This window comes from Rhinopithecus bieti, unplaced genomic scaffold, assembly GCF_001698545.2.
Source record: "Rhinopithecus bieti isolate Rb0 unplaced genomic scaffold, ASM169854v2 scaffold_33940, whole genome shotgun sequence".
Taxonomy (NCBI): Eukaryota; Metazoa; Chordata; class Mammalia; order Primates; family Cercopithecidae; genus Rhinopithecus; species Rhinopithecus bieti.
The window spans coordinates 879,931-905,962 of NW_016814565.1; the positions used below are offsets into that span (position 1 = coordinate 879,931).

At 39.0% G+C, this 26,032-nt stretch overlaps 1 protein-coding gene across 3 annotated transcripts in view; it reads right to left on the reverse strand.

Annotated features, from left to right (window-relative positions):
* Positions 1-24,726, reverse strand: part of MYPN (myopalladin) — a 102,934-nt gene extending 78,208 nt beyond the window's left edge. The window contains exons 1-2 of one of the 3 annotated variants that reach the window (XM_017851438.1): positions 24,240-24,726; positions 11,729-12,631 (exon numbers count right to left, since the gene is read on the reverse strand). In XM_017851438.1, the coding sequence (XP_017706927.1) occupies positions 11,729-12,630 (902 nt within the window). In that variant the 5' untranslated portion in view covers position 12,631; positions 24,240-24,726. Of the gene's footprint in view, positions 1-11,728; positions 12,637-24,239 lie in introns of those variants that run through there. The other 2 variants (XM_017851440.1, XM_017851441.1) reach the window with 2 other exon arrangements.
* Between the last annotated feature and the right edge of the window lie 1,306 nt (positions 24,727-26,032).

Genomic DNA, 26,032 nt, shown 5'->3' on the forward strand with positions numbered 1-26,032 from the left:
GTAGGCATGTACTGTGTACCAGTAGCTCCTCAGTCCTCTCTGCTATCTGGGACGCTGCCCTGCTTGTCCAGCACACATTTGCTGCTCTGGCTTCTGTGTAAATTGGCAGTGCTTGTGGCTCAAGCAGGGGAAGCAGGAGGTACTGACCTACACAGCTGCTTTTAATGTAGCTCCCAGATTAATCACCCTGACCCCCGGGTCCCCTGTCGCTTATTGTATCTTTTGCCCCTGAGCCTGGAGCATGTCCAGAGAGTTCCTTACTCTGCAACATTCTCTAGGATATAATTTGGGCTTTGGGTTCTCTTGTCAATCAGGTTCCATCTGCTTAGAGGCAGATTTACCATGAAACCAATGACACTTCAGGGTTCCTTACCTACGTGGCTCCCTTCCAAAGCCCTATACCTAATTGCATATTTACAATTTGTATTATTTATCTTAAAGGGGACTTCCCAAACTGTGGACACTTCTGGGCCCACAAAACTTGACCCTCTTCCATCTATACGCTTTCTACCTTTGAGAAATTTGTTAAAATTTCAGGTCTATAGGCTGGGCACTGTGGCTCATGCCTGTAATCCCAGCACTTTGGGAGGCTGAGGCAAGTGGATCACGTGAGGTCGGGAGTTCGAGACCAGCCTGGCCAAGATGGCAGAACCCTGTCTCTACTAAAAATACAAAAATTAGCCAGTCATGATGGCAGGCACTTGTAATCCCAGCTACTACAGAGGCTGAGGCAGGAGAATCGCTTGAACCAAGAAGGTGGAGGCTACAGTGAGCTGAGATCATGCCACCGCACTCCAGCCTGGGCGACAGAGCAAGATTCCATCTCAAAAAAAAAAAGAGAAAAATCAGATCTACACATGGCATTCTATATGGTTTTCCAGTTAGGTTTTGGGGTGTTGGAAGAGAAGATAGGCCCAAATGCTCAGTCTACCATTTTGGGAAGATGATGCCCTTTTCACTGCTAAACTACTTCTAATTTGCCTTCGGTGCCCATCACCCTCACAAACTGCCCTTACTGAGGTCATTATGGCCTCCCTGTTATTAAATCAAATGATACTTTTCCATATTTATCTTACTTGATCTCTAATTAGTATTCACTGTAGTCAACTATTTAATCCCTCTTGCAGCAACTCTTCTTTTTTATGACTGCCCTATATCCCCCCTACCATTTGGGATGTTCCTTGCCAATTTCCTCTAGGGGATTTTTGTCATCTACCCAAACTTTAAATCTTGGCATTCCTTTGCAGTATGGTCTGGACAGGAGTGATACTTGAAGTAATTAACTGCTGATTCAGAATGGATGCCACTGCCAATCAGAAAGATGTAAACCATAACCAGCCTCAAGGGCTATACCAGTTGTACTAATTAAATATCACACTTGGAGCTTGGGGCCAATTATCTTCTGACAAAAATATGAGAAAGAAAATTGAGGCAAATTTTGTACTTGAACAAAATGCAAAATCCTTTTAAAATTAGCAAATCAAATCTTGAAATATAATAAAAGATAGTGCATTATGACAAAATTGTGTTTATCCAAAGAATTCAAGGTTGGCTTGCCATTATAAAATCAATATTCTTTACCATACTAACAGAGTAAAGGGGAAAACACATGATAATCTCAATAAATGCAGAAAAGTGCTTGAAAAGACTCGACATCCATTCATGATTTTAAAAAATCTTAGTATTTTTAGACATCAGAACTTACAACAAAACCCTACAGAATATGTTATTATAGAACTAGAAAGCATTCTCTTCAAGATCAGAAATAAGACTAGAGCATGTATTGAACAGAACAAGACACTTCTGTTCAACATTGTACCAAAGGATTCAGTCAGCTCAAAACAGCAAAAGTAATGAAATATGAAATAGAGGATTATAAAGGAAGAACACACCCAAAAATCTATAGATAGATCTCCATAAATTTAGCGGTTGTTGAATGAGGAAAAGTCCTCCAAAGGAGAATTGTTTAATGAATTTAACAAGGTTATAGAAGTTGATTGTATTTCTATTATATAACAAACATAGAAAGTAATTTTTAACAAAGATACCATTAATAATAGCATTAAAAATAATAATAATAATAGCATTAAAAATGAGATGTCTATGAATAAAGCTAACCAAGGATTTATAAGACCCCGAGAAAAGATTACAAATCTTTTTTGAAAGAAATTAAACAATACTGCCTATGTAGGCTGGCATAGTGTCTCACACCTGTAGTCCCTGCTACTCAGGACAACCAGGCGGGAGGATCACCTGAACCTGGGAGTTCAAGGTTACAGCAAGCTATCACTGTGCCACTGCACTCCATCCTGGGTGACAGAAATTAAAGAATACCTTTGAAAACTGAGAAATATGCCATGTCCTTAATTATGGAAGCTCAGTGTTTTAAAGATGTCAACTTCCCCTAAATCGATCTACAGATTCAATGCAATTCCAAAAATCTTATTAGTGTTTTTTTTTTTTTCTTTTTTTTTGAGACACAGTCTCGATCTGTTGCCCAGGCTGAAGTGCACTGACACGATCTTGGCTCACTGCAACCCCCACCTCCTGAGTTCAAGCGATTCTCTTGCCTCAGCCTCCCAAGTAGCTGAGACTACAGGTGCCTGCCACCACACCCGGCTAATTATTGTATTTTAGTAGAGATGGGGTTTCACCATGTTGGCCAGGCTAGTCTCGAACTCCTGACCTCAAGTGATCCACCTGCCTCAGGCTCCCGAAGTGCTGGGACTACAAGCGTGAGCCACTGTGCCCGGACTAGATTTTAAAACTTGATAGAAGGATTCCAAAATTTATATTATAGGGCAAAAGAGCAAGAAGAGCCGAACGTTCTTAAAGTGAGAAAGTTGGAAACCAAGAGCTGTGAAAAGTCTATTATAACGAGATAAATAAACTACAGGAAAATAAGAGAAAGCCCATACGTTTAAGAATTTCAATTTCTGATGAACTGACGCTATAGATCAGTAGAGAAAAGATGTACTTTTCCATTAACTGGTGCTAGAATAATTAGCTATTCAATCTTAAAAAATGAAAATGGGTTCCCTGCTTTACATCATACACAAAAATCAACTTTAAGTGGATTAAAAACTTAAATGTGAAAGACAAAATTATAAAACTTTTAGAAGACAAAATACAAGAATATCTTTACGACTTTGAGGTTAGGAAGAATTTCTTAAACTAGATGCAAACTACAAAAACCAAAATCATAAAGGAAAAAATTAATTAATTTGGACCTAAAGTTAAGAATATCTAATTATCTAAAGATAAATTAAAATAAAATAAAAATAAAAAGAGAAAATAGAAAGATAAATGAAACCAGAAGAGGATATTTTCATAACATGTTATATGACTAGTATCCAGCAGTATCCAGGACATTGTCCTTTTTTTTTTCTTTTTTTGAGAGGGAGTTTCACTCTTTTCCCCCAGGTTGGAGTGCAATGGCACAATCTCGGCTCACTGTAACCTACACCTCCTGGGTTCAAGCGATTCTCCTGCCTCAGCCTCCCAAGTAGCTGAGATTACAGGCGCCTGCCACCACGCCTGGCTAATTATTGTATTTTTAGTACAGACGGGGTTTCACCATGTTGGCCAGGCTAGTCTTGAACTCCTGACCTCAGGTGATCCACCTGCCTCGGCCTCCCAAAGTGCTGGGATTACAGGCATGAGCCACCACGCCCAGTCTATCCAGGATATTTTAAAAGTTTTATAAATCAATAAGAAAAGAACAAACAGGCCGGGCGCGGTGGCTCAAGCCTGTAATCCCAGCACTTTGGGAGTCCGAGACGGGCAGATCACGAGGTCAGGAGATCGAGACCATCCTGGCTAACAACGGTGAAACCCCGTCTCTACTAAAAATACAAAAAATTAGCCGGGCGAGGTGGCGGGCGCCTGTGGTCCCAGCTACTCGGGAGGCTGAGGCAGGAGAATGGCGTGAACCCGGGAGGCAGAGCTTGCAGTGAGCTGAGATCTGGCCACTGCACTCCAGCCTGGGCGACAGAGCAAGACTCCGTCTCAAAAAAAAAAAAACAAAAAAACAAAAAAAAGAAAAGAACAAACAATCCAATAGAAAAATGGGTGAAAGATGTAAACAGGCCCTTCATAAAATATGAGCCCTGAAAGGTCAATAAACAAAAAAATTTCAGCCTCATTTGTAACTGTGGAAATGAAAATCAAAACCGCTTGAGATAATACTTCATACCCATCAGACTGGCAAAAATTTAAAAGTCTGGTATAGGTTGAGCATCCCAAATCCAAAAATATGTAATCCAAAATGCTACAAAAATTTAAAACTTTCTGAGTGCTGACAACACTCAAAGGAAATGTTTATTAGAGCCATTCAGATTTGAAATTCTCAGATTTGGGATGCTCAACCAGTAAGTATAATGCAAATATTCTGAAATTCAATAAAAACTGAAATTTGAAATACTTCTGGTCTCAAACAATAATATCAATATTGGCAATGATGTAGAACAACCAAAACTCTTACACAATGTCAGTGGGAATGTAAATCAAAACAATTCCTTTGCAAAACAATTTGGTATTATCATAAAGTTTAAGTTATACATAGTCTGCCAGCAATTTTATGCCCAACACACTCATTCACCAGGAAGAACTTGTGTACTGGTAAAGTATATTAGAACGCTTGTAATGGCATTGTGCATATTAGGAAAAATCCTGTAAACAACCCAAATGTACATCAATAATATAGTATTCTAGCCGTACAGTAAAATACTACATAGCAATGAAAACAAGTGATTTAGAGTTGCGTGTAACATGGATATACATTTTTTTTTTTTTTTTTTGAGGCGGAGTCTCGCTCTGTGGCCTGAACCGGAGTGCAGTGGCCAGATCTCAGCTCACTGCAAGCTCCGCCTCCCGGGTTTACGCCATTCTCCTGTCTCAGCCTCCGGAGTAGCTGGGACTACAGGCGCCCGCCACCTCGCCCGGCTAGTTTTTTTGTATTTTAGTAGAGACGGGGTTTCACCGTGTTAGCCAGGATGGTCTCGATCTCCTGACCTCGTGATCCACCCGTCTCGGCCTCCCAAAGTGCTGGGATTACAGGCTTGAGCCACCGCGCCTGGCCAATATACTTTTTAAAGAAAAAAATTCAAGTAGTAGAAGAAAATAGACATTCTGATTTCACTTGTATCAAAGTTTTAAAACATGTTAAAGTTACTAGTATTATTTTTAAATACGTTTTCATTATGAAAACCTTCAAACACACATAGAAAGACTAGAACAATGTATCCCTTTGCTTAGCTTCAACAAATTATCAGCAGTTTGTTAGAACACAGACGGCTGAGCCTCTTCCCTAGACATCCTGATTCAGTGGGTCCGAGACGTGGCCTGTGAATTTACCTGTCCATCAATGTTGCAGGTGAAGCTGACACTGCTGGTCCACGGACCCACTTTGAGTAGTCTGCTCTAGGAGGCTTTTAGAATCTGACCTCTTGGAACTAGTTTAAGGCACATTTAAAAAAAGAGAGAGAGAGAGAGAATCTGGCCTCTAGTCTCTATACTTATCTCAAACCATTTCCTCCTCACTCTTTAAGATTTAGTGACATCAAGACATAATTTCTTTCTTCAATTCTTCTAAATCTTTAAGATTTAGTGACATCAAGACCAATTACCTTGCTGTCTCAAGTGCTTCACATTTTCTATTCCCTAAGCCTGCAACACTTTTCCCCACAGCCCACTTTGCCAGGCTAACTCTTAGCTGTCCTTTATGTCTCAGCCTTAATATCGCTTTTCAAGAAGACCTTCCCAACCCACAAGGTTTGGTCCCTTTGCTATACGCTCCCTCTTTTATAACATTTATCACAATTGTAATCATATAGACAGTTATGGAATTTGTGTTTATTATCTGTGTTCCTTACTATACTTTATGCTACATGAAGGCAGGGAATTTGTCTGTCTTGTTTGCTGCTTTAACCTTAGTGTCTACAACAGTATGTGGCACATAAATAGGCACTTAATATTTGTTGGATGAATGAATGAATGAAGGTATCCAGATTTTCCAAAAGTAGAAAGAAAAGCCTCTAAATAGTGTAATATGAAATTAAGATATGCTTTTTATTTATAACTATTTTGTTTCTACACTACTTGTAGACAAATGACTGGAAGCAGCAATAACAAAACTTAACAGCCATAGCAGGCCCAACATCTACAAAAGGTCAATTTGTGCTGCCTCCAAAGGTTGTGTACAAGCAAACATAGAGTTACCCAGCTGTACATTCCTGGGGAAAGAATTTGGAGCTGGGATACAAGAAGGGATCACGGCCATTTGCTGTGAATTCTCACAGACTCTTTCATCTCTGGGTAATACATGAACGTATTTCATTTTCTAAGACAACTCCACCAATGAAGCTATGTCCAAGAAAGATTAACAGGCTTGCAAAACACACTAGCTTCAGTGATACAGGATTCCACCCTTCTTATACAATTTCTACCCAATTAACTTGGAAATCAATAATATAAGCAAAATAATTTTTCAACTTGTTAAACTAGGGTTACAAGAACTTGGGCAAAATACTGATTATATAATACACAGGAGCACATAGGTTAGGCTTCAGTTGCCCAGTATACTTATTATATTTTCTTGCTAAGATAGCAAAAAAGAATTCTATCCTTATTGACTGTGGTGTTCCTCTTCAGCAAACCAAAATGTCTCATTACTTTGTTATTTTAATGTATTTTTAAAGGAAATCCTCTGAATCAAAATCTGTTTTCCTAGGTCCTGTGGAGATGCCTCAAGAGTTTCAGTGGCGAACAAACAGGTAGGTCTCCAGGTGTCTCTACCCCACCCCTCTTCAAAACCCAATAGCACTACTTTATCTTAAAAAAATGTACGTGTCCCAGGCTGGGCACAGTGGCTCACACCTGTAATCCCAGCACTTTGGGAGGCTGAACCGGGCAGATCACGAGGTCAGGAGTTCAAGACCAGTCTGACCAACATGGTGAAACCCCATCTCTACTAAAATACAAAATTAGCCGGGCATGGTGGCATGCACCTGTAATCCCAGCTACTCAGGAAGCTGAGGCAGGAGAATTACTTGAACCTAGGAGGTGGAGGTTGCAGTGAGCCGAGATCATGCCACTGCACTCCAACCTGGGTGACAGAGTAAGACTCCACCTCAAAAAAAAAAAAAAAAAAGAGAGAAAAAAAAAGATATATGTGTCCCAGGCCGGGGGGTGGTAGCTCACACCTGCAATCCCAGCACTTTGGGAGGGCAAGGCAGGTGGATCACCTGAGGTCAGGAGTTTGAGATCAGCCTGGCCAACATGGTGAAACCCCGCCTCTACTGAAAATACCAAAAATTAGCTGGGTGTGGTGGCAGGCGCCTGTAATCCCAGTTACTTGGGAAACTGAGGCAGGGGAATTGCTTGAACGCAGGAGGCAGAGGTTGCAGTGAGCCAAGATCTGGCCATTGTGCTCCAGCCTGAGTGACACAGAGAGATTCTGTGTCAAAAACACTACTCCACTCTAGCACTGGACTGAACCAACTAGAAGTTGGTTCCAAGTGTTACTTGTGTTTACAGTTCCTTTGTAAGGACAGATATATTGTGTCAAGCTTTTCTCTGACTTTCAGTCCTGCATATCTGCCTGCCTATTGGAAATGGAAATGGTCCATCTGTCCCCTGAGACTCAAATTCCCATCGACCTCTTCCACAAACCAGCCACTTATTTCCTTGTCTCCATCCTTGCTGGAGACCCCATCTTTCTCTCAAGTGTCCAGGTCCACAAACTTGTGGAGTAAATTTTGTATACCCGTCCTTCTTCTGTGGTGTGTCACCAAGTTCAGCTTGATTTCTTTTCTTCTAAACATTGCTCGCTGACATCTTTCCTCCTCGTTCCTACCACACCCACCCGAGTCCCACCAGAGCATCAGATGCCTGGGATACCTTCCGCAGCTTCTTAAGTGGCTTCATGGCTTCATTTTTTCCAGATGTGACTTATTCTTCCAGATTAATTATTCTTAAATCCTCCCTTTCATCTTGTTACTTCTCCATACTCAACCTTAAATGGTTTCCAGTTTGTTTTGAAGCCAAGTCTGAACTACTCTGCTTTGTTTTCAAGGTTCTTCAAAGTCATCTGACTCTACTCTCTTTTCCAGTTTGGTCAGTGTCCTCCCTGCCATATGAAAAATCTTATTATAATTAGAGTGCCTGTGCCCTTCCATAAATATGTTGAAGTGACCTGGCCTGAAAGGACCCATTCCTTCCACCTACCTCTTCAACCTTATCTCTAATCTTTCTTACCTTTACTCTGTGTTCTTGACATAGATGAGTACTTATGGTTCCCTGATAACACTTGCCTCGGGAGCTTTGCACTTGCTTTCCCCTCTACCCTTGGCATCCTCTACCTCCTGAGTTAAAGCTTCCTTCATCATGTGCTCCAGGCTAAGCAACTCATATACTCCTTTAAACCACCACTGCCTCCTCTACAGACTCCTGTCATAGCCCTTATTACATAATACTGCAGTGATGGATTTGTTTGCTGTCTGGCTGATTCCTAGCTCTTAGACTGTGAGCCACCCTCTCAGAAGAGTTTAGATTTGGTTTCAAAACAAGATTCCTGACCTCCACTAGCTCACAATTGTTTTGTACTCCCAGTGAATCACTTTAGTAACTCAATTGGTATTTGTTGAATGAGTAAATAAGAAACTTTCTACCTAAATTTTCACTATTCAAAGTTCAAGTAAAATCCTCCTACATCTCTGAAGACTTCTTTGACTTTTCTAGTCCTTCGCTCCTTCTCTGACACCTGACACTACTTAAAGTTTGTACTATAAAAATTAGGATTATTTCTTTAACTGTATTGCAAGTTCCTTGAAGGCAGGGATGCATATTTATATTGTGTCTGTCATTGCATTGATCACAGTGCTGAGCACACAGTAAAAACTAAATAAATACATATTTGCTTTCTGATTGGAGTTCTATAAATTCTGTGCTTAGGAAAATGACAGCTACTAGTCTACTTGGAAAATTCTAATTCTGTTCTTAGTCTAATTGCAGTCATAAAATTAAGTACTAATTCATTCAGAAAATATTTAGCATATACCTACTAATTTCCTAGCATCGAACCAGTGGTTAGGATACAGGTATGAATGCTGTCAGTAAAGAAATTCTTCCCAGGAAAAATTAGCATTGCTACATGGAAACTGTGTACATTTCTTTCACTTTTAAATTTGAAGATTTGTAAATTTTTAGTTGGCTGATTAAATGGTTTCTGAGTGGCCACCACATTACTTTGCTTTGTGGGGAATGTCTTCCTAATTGATATTTCTTAGTGGTGAATTAAATTCATTCTTGTATCTGAGATTGTCATGGTTGAAAAATGGGTAGGATGAGACCTGAATGATCTGGTCTAATTTTTTTTTATAATCAATCTATGTCCAGAAACTAATGGATTGGACAGGACCAATCTAAGTTTTGTGTATATCACAACTGGAGGGCTCACCAGCTTACTTAGACTGACCAGATGCCACTGAGTGGTAGCTGTCATGGGGCTGTGATGACATCTCACTAGCATTACCGACCAGTCTCCAGGAGTATCATCAGGCACGTTCAGAGCAGAAGGGCAGACACCGCCGTGTGGTTTTCAGTTCCAACCCTTTGCTACATCTTAGGCCAACTGTCTCACTTCTGATTTAAATCTAAGTTGAGTTTCTTGTTTTCCTGTTTCCTTATCCACTAGCTTATTCAACATTTCTGAGTGGCTACTATGAACCCAAAGCTGTGCTTGGTGCTCAAGACACGAAGGAAAAAACAACAGAATCCCTGCCCTCAAGGAGGTCAGCAGGATAACCTAATAGTCAAATGTATCTGCCATTGTAGAGATAATATTTGACATTGCCTTATATTGCCTTTGAAAAGCAAAAATCAATATATGAATATGTCTTTCAGCCAGAATCCCTTGAATTAATATGCATGTATAAATAAAAATGCAATTATTAATACTACTATTGTCCTATAATATGAATATTATGGAATAAAAAGATGATGCCCAGATGCCCTATTTACATACAGAGAATAAACGTTAAATAGTAATGAAAGTATTTTCTAGTAATAATCAGGTAGTTACAAACACAAAGTAACTCTTATAGGACTCTAAATTCCAGGAATTCTCTGCAAAAGTAATCCACTTCAACCATGTTGTTCACATGTTATTCCATTATAAAATCAAAGGTAGGACATGTTACTCTGGGGGCTAAGGCTAGTTCCAGGTTTTGTGGGACCTGAAGCTCATTAATGTGGAAGGGCTCCTTTAAAAAGTAAAATAAAATTAGAATATGCAAAATCAGGCATAGCCTAGGCAAGCGAGAACTCCTGAAACTCATACTGCATTTGCCTCACAGAAAAGCTGACCATGGTAGGCAAATAAAAGATGAATATCCTCTCTATCCATCAGTCATAGTGTTCATGAAGCTGACATTGAAAGTTTATCATACATTTAATACATGTATAATGAATCTTTAAATTGACTTTACCCTCAGCCCAATTCTGTCCGTTTTTATGCTATTATTTGGGTTTCTTTAAAGTTTAAAAAAATATTGCAGGTATTCATTGCATAGAGACCATTTTTAGGCTATAAACTATAGCCTTGCACTGTCCAATACTGTAGTCATTAGACACATGCAGTTATTGGGCGCTTGAAATGTGGTTCGTGCAACTACATAACTGAATTTTTAATTATATTTATTTATTTACTGAAGGAGTCTCGCTCTCTCGCCCACGCTGGAGTGCAGTGGCGTGATCTTGGCTTACTGCAAGCTCCGCCGCCCGGGTTCACGCCATTCTCCTGCCTCAGCCTCCAGAGTAGCTGGGACTACAGGGGCCCGCCACCAAGCTCGGCTAATTTTTTTTGTATTTTCGGTAGAGACGGGGTTTCATCGTGTTAGCCAGGATGGTCTCGATCTCCTGACTTTGTGATCTGCCCGCCTCGGCCTCCCACAGTTCTGGGATTATACGCGTGAGCCACTGCGCCCAGGCAAAATGAAGGTTGTATTCCCTAGGAAATTTTAACATCCAAATTGAAATATGCTGTCAGTGTAGAATTCACACTGGGTTTCAAATCTCTGCTATAATAAAAATAATGTAAAATTTATTAATAATTCTTACACTGGTTACATGTTTTTATTTTTATTTTATTTATTTATTTATTTATTTTTGAGACAGAGTTTCGTTCTTGTTGCCCAGGCTGGAGTGCAGTGGTGCGATCTCGGCTCACCACAACCTCCGTCTCCTGGGTTCAAACTATTCTCCTGCCTTAGCCTCTCGAGTAGCTGGGATTACAGGTGCCCGCAACCACGCCCAGCTAATTTTTGAATTTTTAGTAGACATGGGGTTTCTCCATGTTGGTGAGGCTGGTCTCAAGCTCCCAACCTCAGGTGATTGGCTGGCCTCGGCCTCCCAAAGTGCTGAGATTACAGGTGTGAGCCACTGGGCCCAGCCTACAATAATGTTTTTAATATGTTAGTTAAATAATGTATATTATTAACTTTAATTTCACCTGCTTCTTTTTAGTTTTAAAATGTAGCTACTAGAGAAATTAAAACTACATACGTGACTAGGTTTACATTTCTATTGGACCAAGCTGCTTTAGACACCGACTGCTTTTCTCAAAGCGGGTATATAATTTTGGAAACCACGTACTTAAAGGATAATACTTGGGAGGGTCATGGTAGATGGAAAGCAACATTACTCAACATTACCAGTGGGGCATTTTTACCTTACTTGAGGTGGTGGAATTCCTACCACTATGCAATCCAACTGTACTCGAGTTCCCTCTGGAACTTCTCTGCTCCGTAACTTTTGAGTGAACCGGGGAGGTTGCCCCAGAGGTTCTTCATAGTACAGAGATGAAGGGGAAGACCCTGGGGTGGTGTCTCCACCAGCCGCCTCATTGGCAGCCTGCTCTGCTTCACGCCTCTTGGCTTCCTGCTCTTCGAGGGCGTGATTCACTTCATTATCCCTGGTATCCGCAGGGATAGGGATGGGAACAGAAGATCTTTCTCGTCTTTCTGACAGATCTGAGAAACTGGAGCTGTTTTCCTGCATAACTTTGTTTTGAGATTCCAGTTTACTCTTGTGGTTTTTGCAGGCACGAGGTCTAATCCTTTTGGAGCTGTGGGATTTGAAAAGGGAGGATAGCTCTTCAATGAAGTCGGCAGCCTTATTTAAGAATACTTTTTTGGACTGGGTTTCAGAACAATACTGTGGCTTTTTTGCCTCCTGGGGACTTTCTTTGGAGCTGGTGGGACTTCGAGGGTTATCCTGGCAGAAGTTAGGCTCAAAACTTAAATTAGGTGTGTGTTTCATCTGATCAGAAGAAAGTCGTTTTCTAGCTTGAGTTTCATCTGCCTTCTCCAAAGGGTCGTGATTGATGGCCAGTCTTGCCAGATTGACACTTTCATCTAACTCTTCTTGACTCAGAAAGGCTGAAAGATCTGGAAGGTCATCTTGGCCTCCGCCTCCTTCAGCAGCCCCAGAAGGACTGCCAAAATGGAAAGGGTTGGAGGAAGGCTCCGCTCGACTCCTCTCATTGTTTCCCCGATGTCTGGTTTCAGCTAAATAGCTCTCTCTTAGAAGCTGAGATATGGAAGTAGAAGCTTCTACACTGTCTTCTTGCATGCTGTCACAAAATAATAATAACAACAAGTTTGGATCATTTCTAGGGAATAACAAGTCTATGTCTATTATAGCATGGCAGATTCGTTAGAAATTAAAGCTCAAAATAAAGAATTGCCTAATTTTAATACTTTTACAAACTTACTATTTATTTATTTATTTTTGAGACAAGGTCTCACTTTGTCACCCAGGCTGGAGTGCAGTGATGCAATCTTAGCTCACTGCAACCTCCACCTCATGGGCTCAAGCTATCCTCCCTCCTCACGCTTGCACGTAGCTGGGACTACAGGCATGTGCCACCACACCTGGCTAATTTTTGTATTTTTTGCAAGACAAGGTTTTGCCATGTTGCCCAGGCTGGTCTCGAGCTCCTGGACTCAGGTGATCTGCTCACCTCAGCCTCCCAAATTGCTGGGATTATAGGGGTGAGCCACCGTGCCCTCACCATTTTATAAACTTTAAAGACTTAAATATTACTCTCAGACTATGAAATAAGTAAGAATGGAATGAAATTTCCCTGCAAATAAAGACCTGGATGATTACCACTTTATTAAACTCTTTAAATGCAAGTTCAGTTGTGAAAGCCATGACATAACTATAATAATATTAAACAACATTTCTAAGCCTGATATTGATAATGTTGATAATGATCTTTTAGTTATAAAGCGCTTTCATACACAGAGATTTGCTCTCCACCCTCTCCTCTTTACCTTGAATGTAATAGAATTATAGAAATTGACAAAAAAAATACTTTTAAAGTCTTAAGAAAATAATATAATAATGCAAGCCAATTTTGTATTTTTGATATTATACCCATTTATTCATTCAAACATTTACTAAAGGATGGCAAATTTGTGACTTAGGCTGTCACTACTCTCTCTCATCCTTAAAAGTTGCAGCTCAGTGATTACTGTACTTTCCCCCTTTACCTTGACTTTCCTAACACTCCACTCATTCAGCCATCACCAATCAGAGATGGCAATGCAGATGAAGACTATTTGCCATTCGTGGCTACTGTGTGGGAAAGTAGAGAAAAAAGTAATCTTCTAAATATTTTCTGGATTTAACATCCTATAACAGAACTTACTTCAGTTAATTTCTTTCCTTTCTCTTATATGACAGCGTCACTTATATCACACATAAGGCTTCCTAGGAACTGTCCTCGTCCCCAAACTTCTAGAATGCTACTCCAAACTAACCTCTGAATTGGCAAAGTAGGCAGCCACCTTGAGAGGCAATTAGAGATGACTGAAAGGACCATCCACAGTAAAATATTTTTCCCACCTACTTGCACAGACTGAGATTGCCCCAACTAGAGCCACTTATTTGGATAAAGTCTATTATGCCTTTTAAAAAATATTAATCTAAAATGCAAAGGTGACAGGGTGCAGTGGTGCACGCCTGTGATCCCAGCACTTTGGGAGGCCAAAGCAGGTGGACCACCTGAGGTCAGGAGTTTGAGACCAGCCTGGGCAGCACGGTGAAACCCTGTCTCTACCAAAAACACAAAAAAATTAGCTGGGCTTGGTGGTGGGTGCCTGTAATTCCAGCTACTTGGGGGACTGAGACAGGAAAATTACTTGAACCCAGGAGGCGGAGGTTACAGTGAGCCAAGATCACACCACTGTACTCCAGCCTGGGCAACAAGAGCGAAACTCTGTCGCAATAAATAAATAAAATAAAACGCAAAAGTGTTGGAGAGCAAATATTTGTCTACAAAAGTGTTTATCACATGATAATATTTACAAATTGGAACCATGTTCAGTAATAAGAAATTAGTTAATTAAATTATGACATACTCATTAAATAGAACTATATGGCTATTTGTTAAATTTTGTGGAACAGTGAATAATATACAAAACAGTATGTGAAAGTATAATTGATACCCCAACTGAAAAGCTTTCTCATTTGTGCACCAACTACATGGAGGAACAGTTAAAGATATACGAAACAAGGTGCAAAATGTTATTTGAAAATGTAACTAATACACCGGAAATCCTCATTTGTAACTCAACTATTTCTTTAGCCTCGTTTAAGTTTCTATTTATGTTTAGATGGGGGAAAAATTAAGTGCCTTATAAATCAGGATGGCTTTCTCTCTATTCATTGGACATTACTGTTTATTGTGTTTTTTTACTTCCTTCCTTCCTTCCTTCCTTCCTTCCTTCCTTCCTTCCTTCCTTCCTTCCTCTCTCTCCTTCCCTCTGTCTCTCTCTTTCTCTCTTTCTTTCCTTCTTTCTTTCTTTCCAGGGTCTCACTCTCTCACCCAGGATGGAGCATAGTGGCATGATCATAGCTCACTGCAGCCTTAAACTCCTGGATTCAAGCAATTCTCCCTCCTCAGCCTCCCAAGTAACTGGGACTACAGCCATGCACTACCACACCTGGCTAATATTTAACTTTTCTGTAGGAACGAGGTCTCTCTATGTTGCCCAGGCTGGTCTCCAACTAAAAGAACCTCAAGTGATCCTCCCACCTCCACCTCCCAAAGCTCTGGGATTATAGGCGTGAGGCATTGTGCCTACCCTGTATATTGTGTTTTAACGTGACTTTGTCTTTTACTCTTTATTTTCAGATAGCTTTTACATTGAGGCAACATGGAATGAGCATTGGCCTTGGTACCAGATAGATCTAATTCCAAATTCTACTTCATGTCTTAACAATTATGTAACTTTGAGAAGTTTACTTAACTTCTTTGAGCTTTGGTTTCTTCATCTGTAAAACATGAAAAAATCTGTTTCCCAGGGGATTGAGGATTAATAACATCAAAGGCAAAGTCCTTAAAATAGGGCCTGCCACTATAATGGGTATTCGACTGATGTTCATAAAGAACAATACTTTGGTGAAGGTGATGTCAAAGTTGAAGAACTTTAAAAAAGTTTATATTTGTGAGGAAATAGAAAAGAAAATTCTTAGATGGGGTTTTTTTTTTAAAGAAGCCAATTGAGGTGTTAATGTACCTGTTCTTATGTTTATGGTTATGAGAAATTATTATAACAAAACTTTCAGGTATTCAAAATAAAGATTTCTTTAATGTTTTAATGTAGTACTTATGACCTAGTACTTTGGCGTTAGATAGAACTGGGTTCAAATCCTAGTTCTGGCACTTCCTAATATCCTAGTATAAACTTGGGAAAGTTTAAACACTATACGCCTCAGTTTACTCATCTGTAAAACAGATATAATAGCAGTAGTCATATCATAGATAGAAGTGATGATTAATGTGCTTGGGATTTAGTAAACATTCAATAAATGGAAGTTACTATTACTATAATAATAATTATTATTATTCAACAACCATGGCCATGTATCATGGCCTCCATTTTATAGATAAGAAATGGAGGCAGAACCAGTGAAGTGACCTGATCCGAGGTTAATTTGAAAATTATCATTTTCAAATAATTCATAGTTTCATAGTTAATTCAGTGTATCTGTATTCTATTGAAATACAGTCTCATGAATTAACTGTGTCGACTTCAGATCTTTGTATTCTCTTTGCTTGGAGTGCTTTCTGTGCCCACCTCTTTTCACTCTCTTATCAGGCCTAATCCTACATGGTCTTTGGTTCCTAGCTGAGACATCACTGCCCTGGGATTTCTTCTCTTCCCTGAGTTGGGTACCTCTCCAATGTGCTCCCAAAGCTTGCTGTCCTTGACACAGTCTCCAAACACAGTACTTATCACAATACATTAAGTGTGTGTATTTTCTTCTCTGTCTCCCTATGTTTTGTACACCATCATTTCTGCACCCACATAGCACATAGAAGGTGGTTAATAAATATTTGTTGAATTAATGTGTTCATTAGAATTTTCTGCTAACTCTATTATTAGCTTTCACTTTTTTTTTTTTTTAAAGACAGAGTTTCACTCTTGTTGCCCAGGCTGGAGTGCAATGGTGCGATCTTGGCTCACTGCAACCTCCACCTCCCACGTTGAAAAGATTTGCTTGCCTTAGCCTCCCAAGTAGCTGGGATTACAGGCATGCACCACCATGCCTGGCTAATTTTTGTATTTTTAGTAGAGACAGGGTTTCACCATGTTGATCAGTCTGGATGGTCTTGAACTCCTGACCTCAAGTGATCCACCTGCCTCGGCCTCCCAAAGTGTTGGGATTACAGGTGTGAGCCACCGTTCCTGGCCTATCTTTCACTTTTAATTGTAGGATAAAATAGGACAGATAAAGGAGGACAAAGAAAACTTATAGACACAAAGAAAAACTATAAACTGGCAAAGGCAGTCATAACTTTAAGATGACTTTCAAGTGAAAATTTATTTATGGTGGATAAAATAACTGAAATCATGCTTTGTTTTCTTTTTCTCTTTCTTTCTTTCTCTCTCTCTTTCTTTCTTTCCTTCTTTCTTTTTGAGATAGACTCTTGCTCTTATAAATGGCACAATCTCGGCTCACTGCAACCTCTGCCTCCTGGGTTCAGGCGATTCTCCTGCCTCAGCCTCCTGAGTGGCTGGGATTATAGGCACCCACCACCATGCCTGGCTAATTTTTGTAGTTTTAGTAGAGATGGGTTTTCACCATGTTGGCCAGGCTGGAATGCTTTGCTTTTATACCAGAAGTATCAGAGAACATCTGATTATAATCAGAAACCTGGGTTTGAATCCCAGCTCCAACACTAAATAACTTTATTTTCTTGAGAAAGTAACTTAATGCATCTGAATCTCAGTTATCCTCATCTGTCAGATAGGATAACAATTTTATCTTTGAGGATTCTCAGATGAAAATGCATATGTAAATTGTTAAACTGATAAAATATTAACCAAAATAAAAAATATGAAAATTATTTTCTTTTTTAAGCATTAATTTTAAAACTTTCTCTTTTAAGCCTTAATTTTATAACTGTTATAAAATTTGTACTTAAAAAATCACAAGTGCTATTATAGGTACCCTATAATTCATTTATTTCATCCAATAAATATTTATTGATCATCTACTATGTGCCAGGCACTGTTCTAGGCACTGTGGATTCACTGGTGAACAAAAGACAAAGTCTCTGTCCTAATGGAACTGACATTCTAGTAGGTAAAATCTCAATGTTAGGAAGAAAAATAAAATAGAAAATGGGGATCGAGAATAATGGAGGAGGGAAGAAGGTGTGTTATTTTAGCTAGCAAAGTCAAGCAAAGTTTATAATGCAATGGAGAAGTTACTTATGTGACCATCTGGTAAAAAAAAAGAATGTTCCTGACTGAGGTAGAAGTAAGCATCAAAGCCTAAAGAGGTGAGTGTTTTGTATGTTTAAGTCAAGCCCAGTGAGCAAAGAAGTGCGTGAAAAAGAAGAGCGAAAGAAAATGAGGTCAGAAAGGTACAAGGCCAGATAATTTAAGGTCTTGCAGACCATGGAAAGGACTTCAAATTTTATTAAACCTGTGAAGGGAAAACCACTTAAAGGTTTTGAGAAGCAGATGACATGGTTTTGAAAAAGTTCAATCATGGCTGCTATGCAAAGAATCAAACTGAAGGAAGTAAGAGTGGAAGTGAGCAGATCAGTTAGGAGACAATTGTAACATGCTATGCAAGAGATGATGGTAGCTTGGATCAATGAGTGGTAGCCATGGGAGATGGCCAGAAATACTCATATTTGAGATATCTTTAAAAGTAGAGCCAATGCGGTTTGCTGATAGATTAAAATGGGATGTGAAAGAAAGGGCAGTCAAGAATGACTCCAATATTTATGCCCTGAGCAACTAGGTCATTGGCAGAATCATTTGGTGGGACGAGGTAGGAGCAGGTTTCAGGAAATAAACTCATAAGTTCTCTTAAACATTTCAGCTGCAGTATTCAGAGTGTCATTTGCCTTTTTTTTTTTTTTTTTTTTGAAATGGAGTTCCACTTTGTTGCCCAGACTAGAATGCCGTGGCGCAATCTCGGCTCACTGCAACCTCCGCCTCCCGAGTTCAAGTGATTCACCTGCCTCAGCCTCCTGAGTAGCTGGGATTCCAGGCACACGCCACCACCCCTAGCTAATTTTTGTGTTTTTAGTAGAGATGGGGTTTCACCAAGTTGTCCAGGCTGGTTTCAAACTCCTGACCTCAATGCTGCCTGCCTTGGCCTCCCAAAGTGCTGGGATTACAGGCGTGAGCCACCACGTCTGGCCACAGTGACATTTGAATTTGTTTCTTCTTTTCTGTTTCTCACAAAATGGAAAATTAGATTTTTTCCCACTTTCAAAATAAGAATGAATAATTGCCCTTGAAAGCAGATCATGGCATTGGTGAAATGGTACCAGATTGGAAATGAAACAATTAATGTGGCATCCACCATCAAGACAGACTTTAGCAAATCACATAAAATAATTTGGCAACATAGACAGCTTACTATACTTCCTTTACTTTCCTAAATATCTCTACTTTTTTCCCTAGGACCTTTCTGGAAAAGAGGATCTGCCCTAAGAACTTTCTGAAAATGTTAAGAGTCAGGTTTATGGTGGGGCACAGTGGCTCATGCCTATAATCCTAGAACTTTGGGAAGCCAAGGCGGGCAGATCACTTGAGGTCAGGTGTTTGAGACCAGCCTGGTCAACATGGTGAAACCCTGTCTCCACTAAAAGTACAAAAATTAGCTGGGCATGGTGGCAGGTGCCTGTAATCCCAGTTACTTGGGAGGCTGAGGCAGGAGAATTGCTTGAACCTGGGAGGCAAAGGTTGCAGTGAGCCGAGATTTTGCCACTGCACTCCACACTCCAGTCTGGGCAAAAGAGCTACACTCTGTCAAAAAAAAAAAAAAGAAAGAGTCAGGTTCATAAAAACAGAAGTTTGAGGCTGACACCTTTGGACATGTTTTTCAACTCATGTTAACTCGGTGCTATCCTTCTTCAGGCTCTAAGAAGACCCTGTTGTTGGAAATACATGGAATAAACTCATTTTTTAGTTATAATATGAAAATTGAAGCTGAGGAATTGACCAGAGAATTGGCAAAACCTAGTATGAAGTAACTTGAATTCAAACATAAGTACTGAAGTATTCTGACCGTGAAGAATTAGATATTTAAATGAGAAAACAAACCTGGGTGGGAGGAATGCTGAGATGTTGGTCAAAGGGTACAAAGTTCCAGTTACACGGGAGAAGAAATGAGTTATGGAGGCCTACTGTACAGCATGGGGACTATAGTTAGTAATAATGTAATATATTCTTGAATAGTTCTAAAAGAGTAGAGCTTCAATTTTCTCACCACACAAAAAAGGGGTAAGTATGTGAGGCTATGGACATATTAATTAGCTTGATTTAATCATTGCAAAATGTATATATATAGCAAAACATTACATCATATACCACAAATATATACAATTTTTAATTTGTCAATTAAACCTTCATAAAGGTAAAAAAAAGGAATCTATTTTTTTAACGTGTCTTTTTTTTTTTTTTCTTTTTTTGAGACAAGATCTCACTCTTTCACCCACGCTGGAGTATAGTGGTGTGGTCATGGCTCGCTGCAGCCTTGACCTTTGGGGCTCAAGCAATCCTCCCACCTCAGCCTCCCAAGTAGCTAGGACTACAGGTGCTTTCTACCATGCCCAGATAACTTTTAAAATTTGTTGTAGAGATGGAGTCTTCCTATGTTGCTCAGGCTGGTCTCCAACTCCTGGGCTCAAGCGATCCACCCACCTTGGCCTCCCAAAGTGCTGGAATTACAGGCATGAGCCACTTGCACCTAGTTACATGTGTCTTTAAACACTGCTCTGCATTCATTATAGTGCGGGAAGTACATTCATGAAAAAAACAAAGAATGCCCAAGTAATCTAAATCTGGTTTAGAGGCAGGCCCAAAATTAGCCTAACAGTTAATAATTATTTCTAAAGAGAGCCAGAATAGGAAAAGATAAATATGTTTAAGTAACTCATCTAAAACAGGAATGAGCAGAGCTACCCTACTCACTTCATAGGTCTGTTTGTGAAAGCACTTTAAAACTGTAGAGCACCATGCAAATTTGAGGTGACCTTTTGCTGGTGATGCGTAATTAATATGCCCAGAATGCTTTTTAGGGAAAGAAAAAAATAGACTTTGCTCCCTCTCTTTAATGCCAGTATTGACCTATTGGTTTTGCCTTCTATATCTGATGATATCACCCTAGAGAAGTATCTAAGTCAGTTCTTTTGGAGAAGTTCTTGCTGGGTCAAAAACCAAATCCCAGTGAATAGGAACCAGTCCTGGAGAGTTATGTACAGATCACCTTTTTAAAATCTGGGTGCAGATGCAGTGTACTTGGTACACTATTACAATATCCATCCCTTCACTATTACAGTGATTATCCCCATCTCAGTTTTATTTCTAGTCTATTTTTGGTGTGAATGGCATTAGTAATTTAATAAATTAGTATATACTGCATTACCAGAGTAAGAACTTGAGGAATATGGAAATGATATGTCAAGAATAATATGGAAATCTTGTAAGACTCATTATCTCAAAGATTTTTCAGTTTGAAAGAAGAAAAGATAAATACAGACAAATGTATACATCAGAAAAGAATGTAGAGATCAAGAGGCCGAGCAGAGATGATCTATCAGAGAATCAGTGCGAATCTGTTTAACTAGGGACATTCCTTTAAGGGCAGAGGTTAAGTAATGAAGACTTTTAGGTAATAGGCCAAAGGTGAGTAAGCCATTTTCTTATTATTATTTTAATCGAATTGGTTAAAGTAAGAATGTAGGGTAAAAAGTAAAGATTTCGTTGGAGTGGGAGAAAAAGAGACTGGCTCCTACGAAGCGTATTATGTATGTGTTTGTATCCAGAGGATGATAAACATGTAGAGAAGCGCTAGTGAAAGACACTGCAGCCAGAGCTCAAAGGTACTATTTAATCTGAAAGAGAGCAAAGAAATAGTGTAAAAAATAAATCCTATGGCCCATAGAAAGTCTAATGGAAGGCAATCAAGAAGACTTCAAGAATCTAGGATCAAAAAAGAAAAAGGGTTTGGTTGTTGTCTCAAAAGTGATAGGTATAAGAGGTTTTTTTTTTTGTTTTGTTTTTTTTTTGAGACGGAGTCTCGCTCTGTCTCTCGGGCTGGAGGGCAGTGGCCGGATCTCAGCTCACTGCAAGCTCCGCCTCCCAGATTCACGCCATTCTCCTGCCTCAGCCTCCCGAGTAGCTGGGACTACAGGCGCCCGCCACCTCGCCCGGCTAGAATTTTGTATTTTTTAGTAGAGACGGGGTTTCACCCTGTTAGCCAGGATGGTCTCGATCTCCAGAGGTTTTATGTCACTCTCAAGATCTCACCATTCACAGTGAACCAAGCTGTTATATAGGAAATCCCAAATGAGAAACTTTTGTCAATCCCTATTAACTCAAATATTTATTTTTTAAATGAAAAATTTAACCCTTTCATTCTTCTTCTGCTTCTTACTATTTGTGTCATTTTTAAGGTAATTAAGGATTTGAAAAAAGCTAACTTCTCTAATTAAATTGACATAGTACATTTGCTAGATTGAGAGAGCAGTAGGTGTCCCAAGGGATCTCAAGATCAAGTTCTAGTTCAAGCACTTTGTCAGGAGGCTCTATTGGGCCCCTCCCTGACAGTAGAGTGCGCTGTGACTCCCAGTGAACTGTGTAGCAGGAAGCCTGCACAGAGCTTGTCAAGGTGACTCTGGTTATACATAAACTCTGAGAACTCTATAACTACTGCAGATAAATAGTCCCACCAACTTTTGTTCCCACCAAAAATAAATCTGCTGAAAATGTTCTTAAATTTCTAAACGGACCATTCAGTCTCTACTTGAGTTGTTCCCTTTAAGCAAATGGGTAATGTTCTAGTAGTTTTAAAAACATTTGGTCAACCATGAAGCACCACAGAAATTTTAAAAAATATCTCTGTGTTGCTTGAGTCTTTTTCATCCCCTAGGAGAGGGGGAAAACCTGTTAGGAAAACCCTTTCATTTTTTTATCTTGTTATCTAACACCATGAGACCAGCAGCATCTTTGTCAAATCTCAATGTGAATGAAAAAAAAAATTAATTATTCTAGGGTTGGCAGGAGGATTTGACTTATATTTTCAGGTTAGTGAACGGAGTCTACTAATGCTATTATGAGTAGGAATTAACTGTTGAAAATTGAACTCTCACTTTTCACATACCCACATTAGTTCGTTAAAATCCTTTCAAAATGGAACATGATTTACCTGTTGTCTCATATCTTCAAAAGCAAATTTGCAAAAACTACCACTAGTCCCAAAACCAGCTTGGATAAAAACTCATTCAACTTCTTGTGTCCATAAATTGTAGTTCTGTGTCTGTTCTACTGAAAGTGCCTTTGTAAGCATATTGTAGTAGTGTCTATATTATAAATTGTAGATATATGGAAGACTGGGGTTTTAACACATTATTATGAGTTCCAGTAGCATTAGCCATATACTATAAGTGGGGATAGAGACACACTTCCAGAATTTGGATAGTGTTCAACTGTTTGTTTCATAGTCCATTATTATAAGATTCTGTAATGCCTATAATTTTATCTCTTGACACCTCTGTAAGTATATTATTCATATATTTCAGATTTCTTGGGATGGCCATGATTTTAAATATTTTGCTTGTAGTCAAATCGTGTGTCAGACAGTATATCTTATTTTCTGTTTTAAAAAACATGTTTATGATAGCTATAAGTATAGACATTCTCAATTTCCTAGAAAAGGACTATTAATTTTATGTGAACTCAAGAGCTGTTATTATTGAGAGACTATAAAGTTATGACAAGTTTTTAATTTAGAGTTTGTAGGATTCATTTCATTACTACTAAAGTAATTGAATCATAGCTTTTTGATAAAGAAAACTGGATGACTATTTTGTTTCTTTCAAGCTGATGTTATTATCTTTAATAAGAATATAAAAATCTGTTGATAAGGTAATAAAACTCCTTAACACCATTACTGTAATGTTCACTTTTGAGGACTGGAAATACTTAATAATCCATCTTTTCTCTTTCTTTCTTATACAGTTTTTAAAATATAACTCAAGATGTGCATCTAATTACTGCTAATAGTGCAATGTACCAGGCCAAACATTTGCCACTGACTGTCAAGTGTCTTTCTGATGCAGCTGAAAAGGGAGAGAGAGAGAGAAAGAGACAGGGAGAGAGAGAGAGAAAGGAGAAAGAAAGAGCAATGTCCCTTGAGCAAGACTTTCTGCAGCTGTTGTGTACATTAATCCAGGGAGCAGATCTTCCAACACTAAATATAGCAAGTGTATCCTTTTACATGATAAAAAAATTTTAAATGAAAGTCTTTATGCAGGCACATTATTTTAGATTCAACTTCCTTTAAAAAGGAAATAGGCATTGCATACATATTCTCTTTATAAACAACATTCTTTTAATAAACGAATGTGTGGAAAATGCCAATGAGATATGCAACATGTCACAACTTCCTCTGTCGAGATATTTTTCCTTAGGAACTCAGGCAGGCTGTGATCTCTGTGAGTCTCATCAATCCCCTCCAAAATCTTTACATGTGGAAAGCTTTATTTTTCACTTAATTTCATGTCCCATCATATGTAATTAGACAGTTATCCTAGGTTTCATTTCAAGTAACAGTAATGAGTTCTTTGAAATATTCGCTTTTCCACTGTCAGTGCCCTGTTATCAAAACACACTTGTGAACTTAAATCTGGATATTACCTTTCTTTTCTTAGTTGACCCAGATGAGGATGTCCAATCCAGGCACTCCACTGCAATGATAATTATCCAGGGAGAACTTTTAGATGAAAGCACAGGAGAAGAGGGAAATTCTTCACGCCCTTGGAAATAGAGAGTAGCCGTCCATAGAGAGTGAGGAGTTAACCTTAGTTTCAGTGAAGATGGCTGTAAGAAGCTGGACAACCTGTCACCACCAGAGCCAGAGCATTTGTCAGCTCACAGGTCCCAAGTTATTTTGAGCTGTATAAACCATGTGCCTGTGAAACATTCCACCTGATTGGACAGGAGAAAACTGAGCAAAGGGATTCCATAGCAGGACAGCACCTATAGGGGGTGGGGGTCAATCAGTTCTTTTACCTATAGAATTTCCCTTATAGCCAGAGGCCCAAGTTATTTATTGATTGATGTTTGGAATGAACACTAAATGCATTATACCATAGTTCATCAGTCAAAACAATGACATTATTTTAAATGTATGAAAACTCTTAATTTTAAGATCTTTAATTTTAATCAATAGGAAATTTACTCTTATTAAATCACTGATACATTTTAGGAAATTTGACTGTGAAAAGCCAACAGAAGCTAAGGTCTAATGTTTTAAAGCTGAGAGCTTTTTAGAATTGTTTGTCCAAAGGCTAAGCAAAAGCCGAGAAGGTAATTAACGTTAAAAATTCCTTGGCCAGGCACAGTGGCTCACGCCTATAATCCCAGCACTCTGGGAGACTGATGTGGGCAGATCACCTGAGGTCAGGAGTTCAAGACCAGGCTGGCCAATGTGGTGAAATCCCATCTCCACTAAAAATACAAAAATTAGCCAGGTGTGGTGGCGCATGCCTGTAATCCCAGCTACTCAGGAGGCTGAGGCAGGAGAATTATTTGAACTGGGGAGGCAGAGGTTGCAGTGAGCCGAGATCGCACCACTGCATTCCAACATGGGGCCCAGAGTGCAACTCTGTCTCAAAAAAATAATAAAATTTAAAATAAATAAATAAATAAATAAACTTGAAAAAAAGTTAACCTGATTGCTTAGTATAGATTAAATGATGCTATAACATTATCAGTCATGGTAGAAGCCAGGACTTTGAAAATTCAGACTTAAATGCTAGTTATTATTCTTTAAAAGGGTCATTCTTAGATTCTGATAGCATGAAATACATTGGTTTAAATCTAGCTGTCTTAATTAAGTCACACAACTGCTTAAAGGGTTTCTTCCTAGTCATTCATTCATTTGATAATTATTTACTTAATGCCTACTGTGTACCACGTACTGAGTATAAAGTGTGCACAAAATACACAAAAATTTCTGACCTCATGGAATTTACAAAGAGATCTTTATCCTCTTCAGTCATTGTGAGACTATTTATAGTACATTGAACAGATATAAAATTTCTTTGTTTATTGTGATAGCACTGGAGGTTTAATTACACCTTTTTTATGTGGTTTTAGGCTTACACAGGCAAAAAAACAATGAGGAACACTTTTAAATAATTCAGATTGAAATAACTGGTATTGAGGACAGAAGAGGATACAGGAGGAAATGAATTATCTGTATAGGTTATTCTCATTACCACTGTAATCCAGAGCTTCAATGTACAGATTCATTTGCTCTCTTACCTAATCTTGTGCTGATACTAATGTCAAGACCACTTAATTGTCTTTCTGCATATTCTATTTATGTGGATATGCCAACAATTTATTTTTATTTAAAAAGAGGATCTTCCTCCACTATCCCACTCAGATCTTAAGCCATAATCAATGTAAGTGCTGCTGGGTCT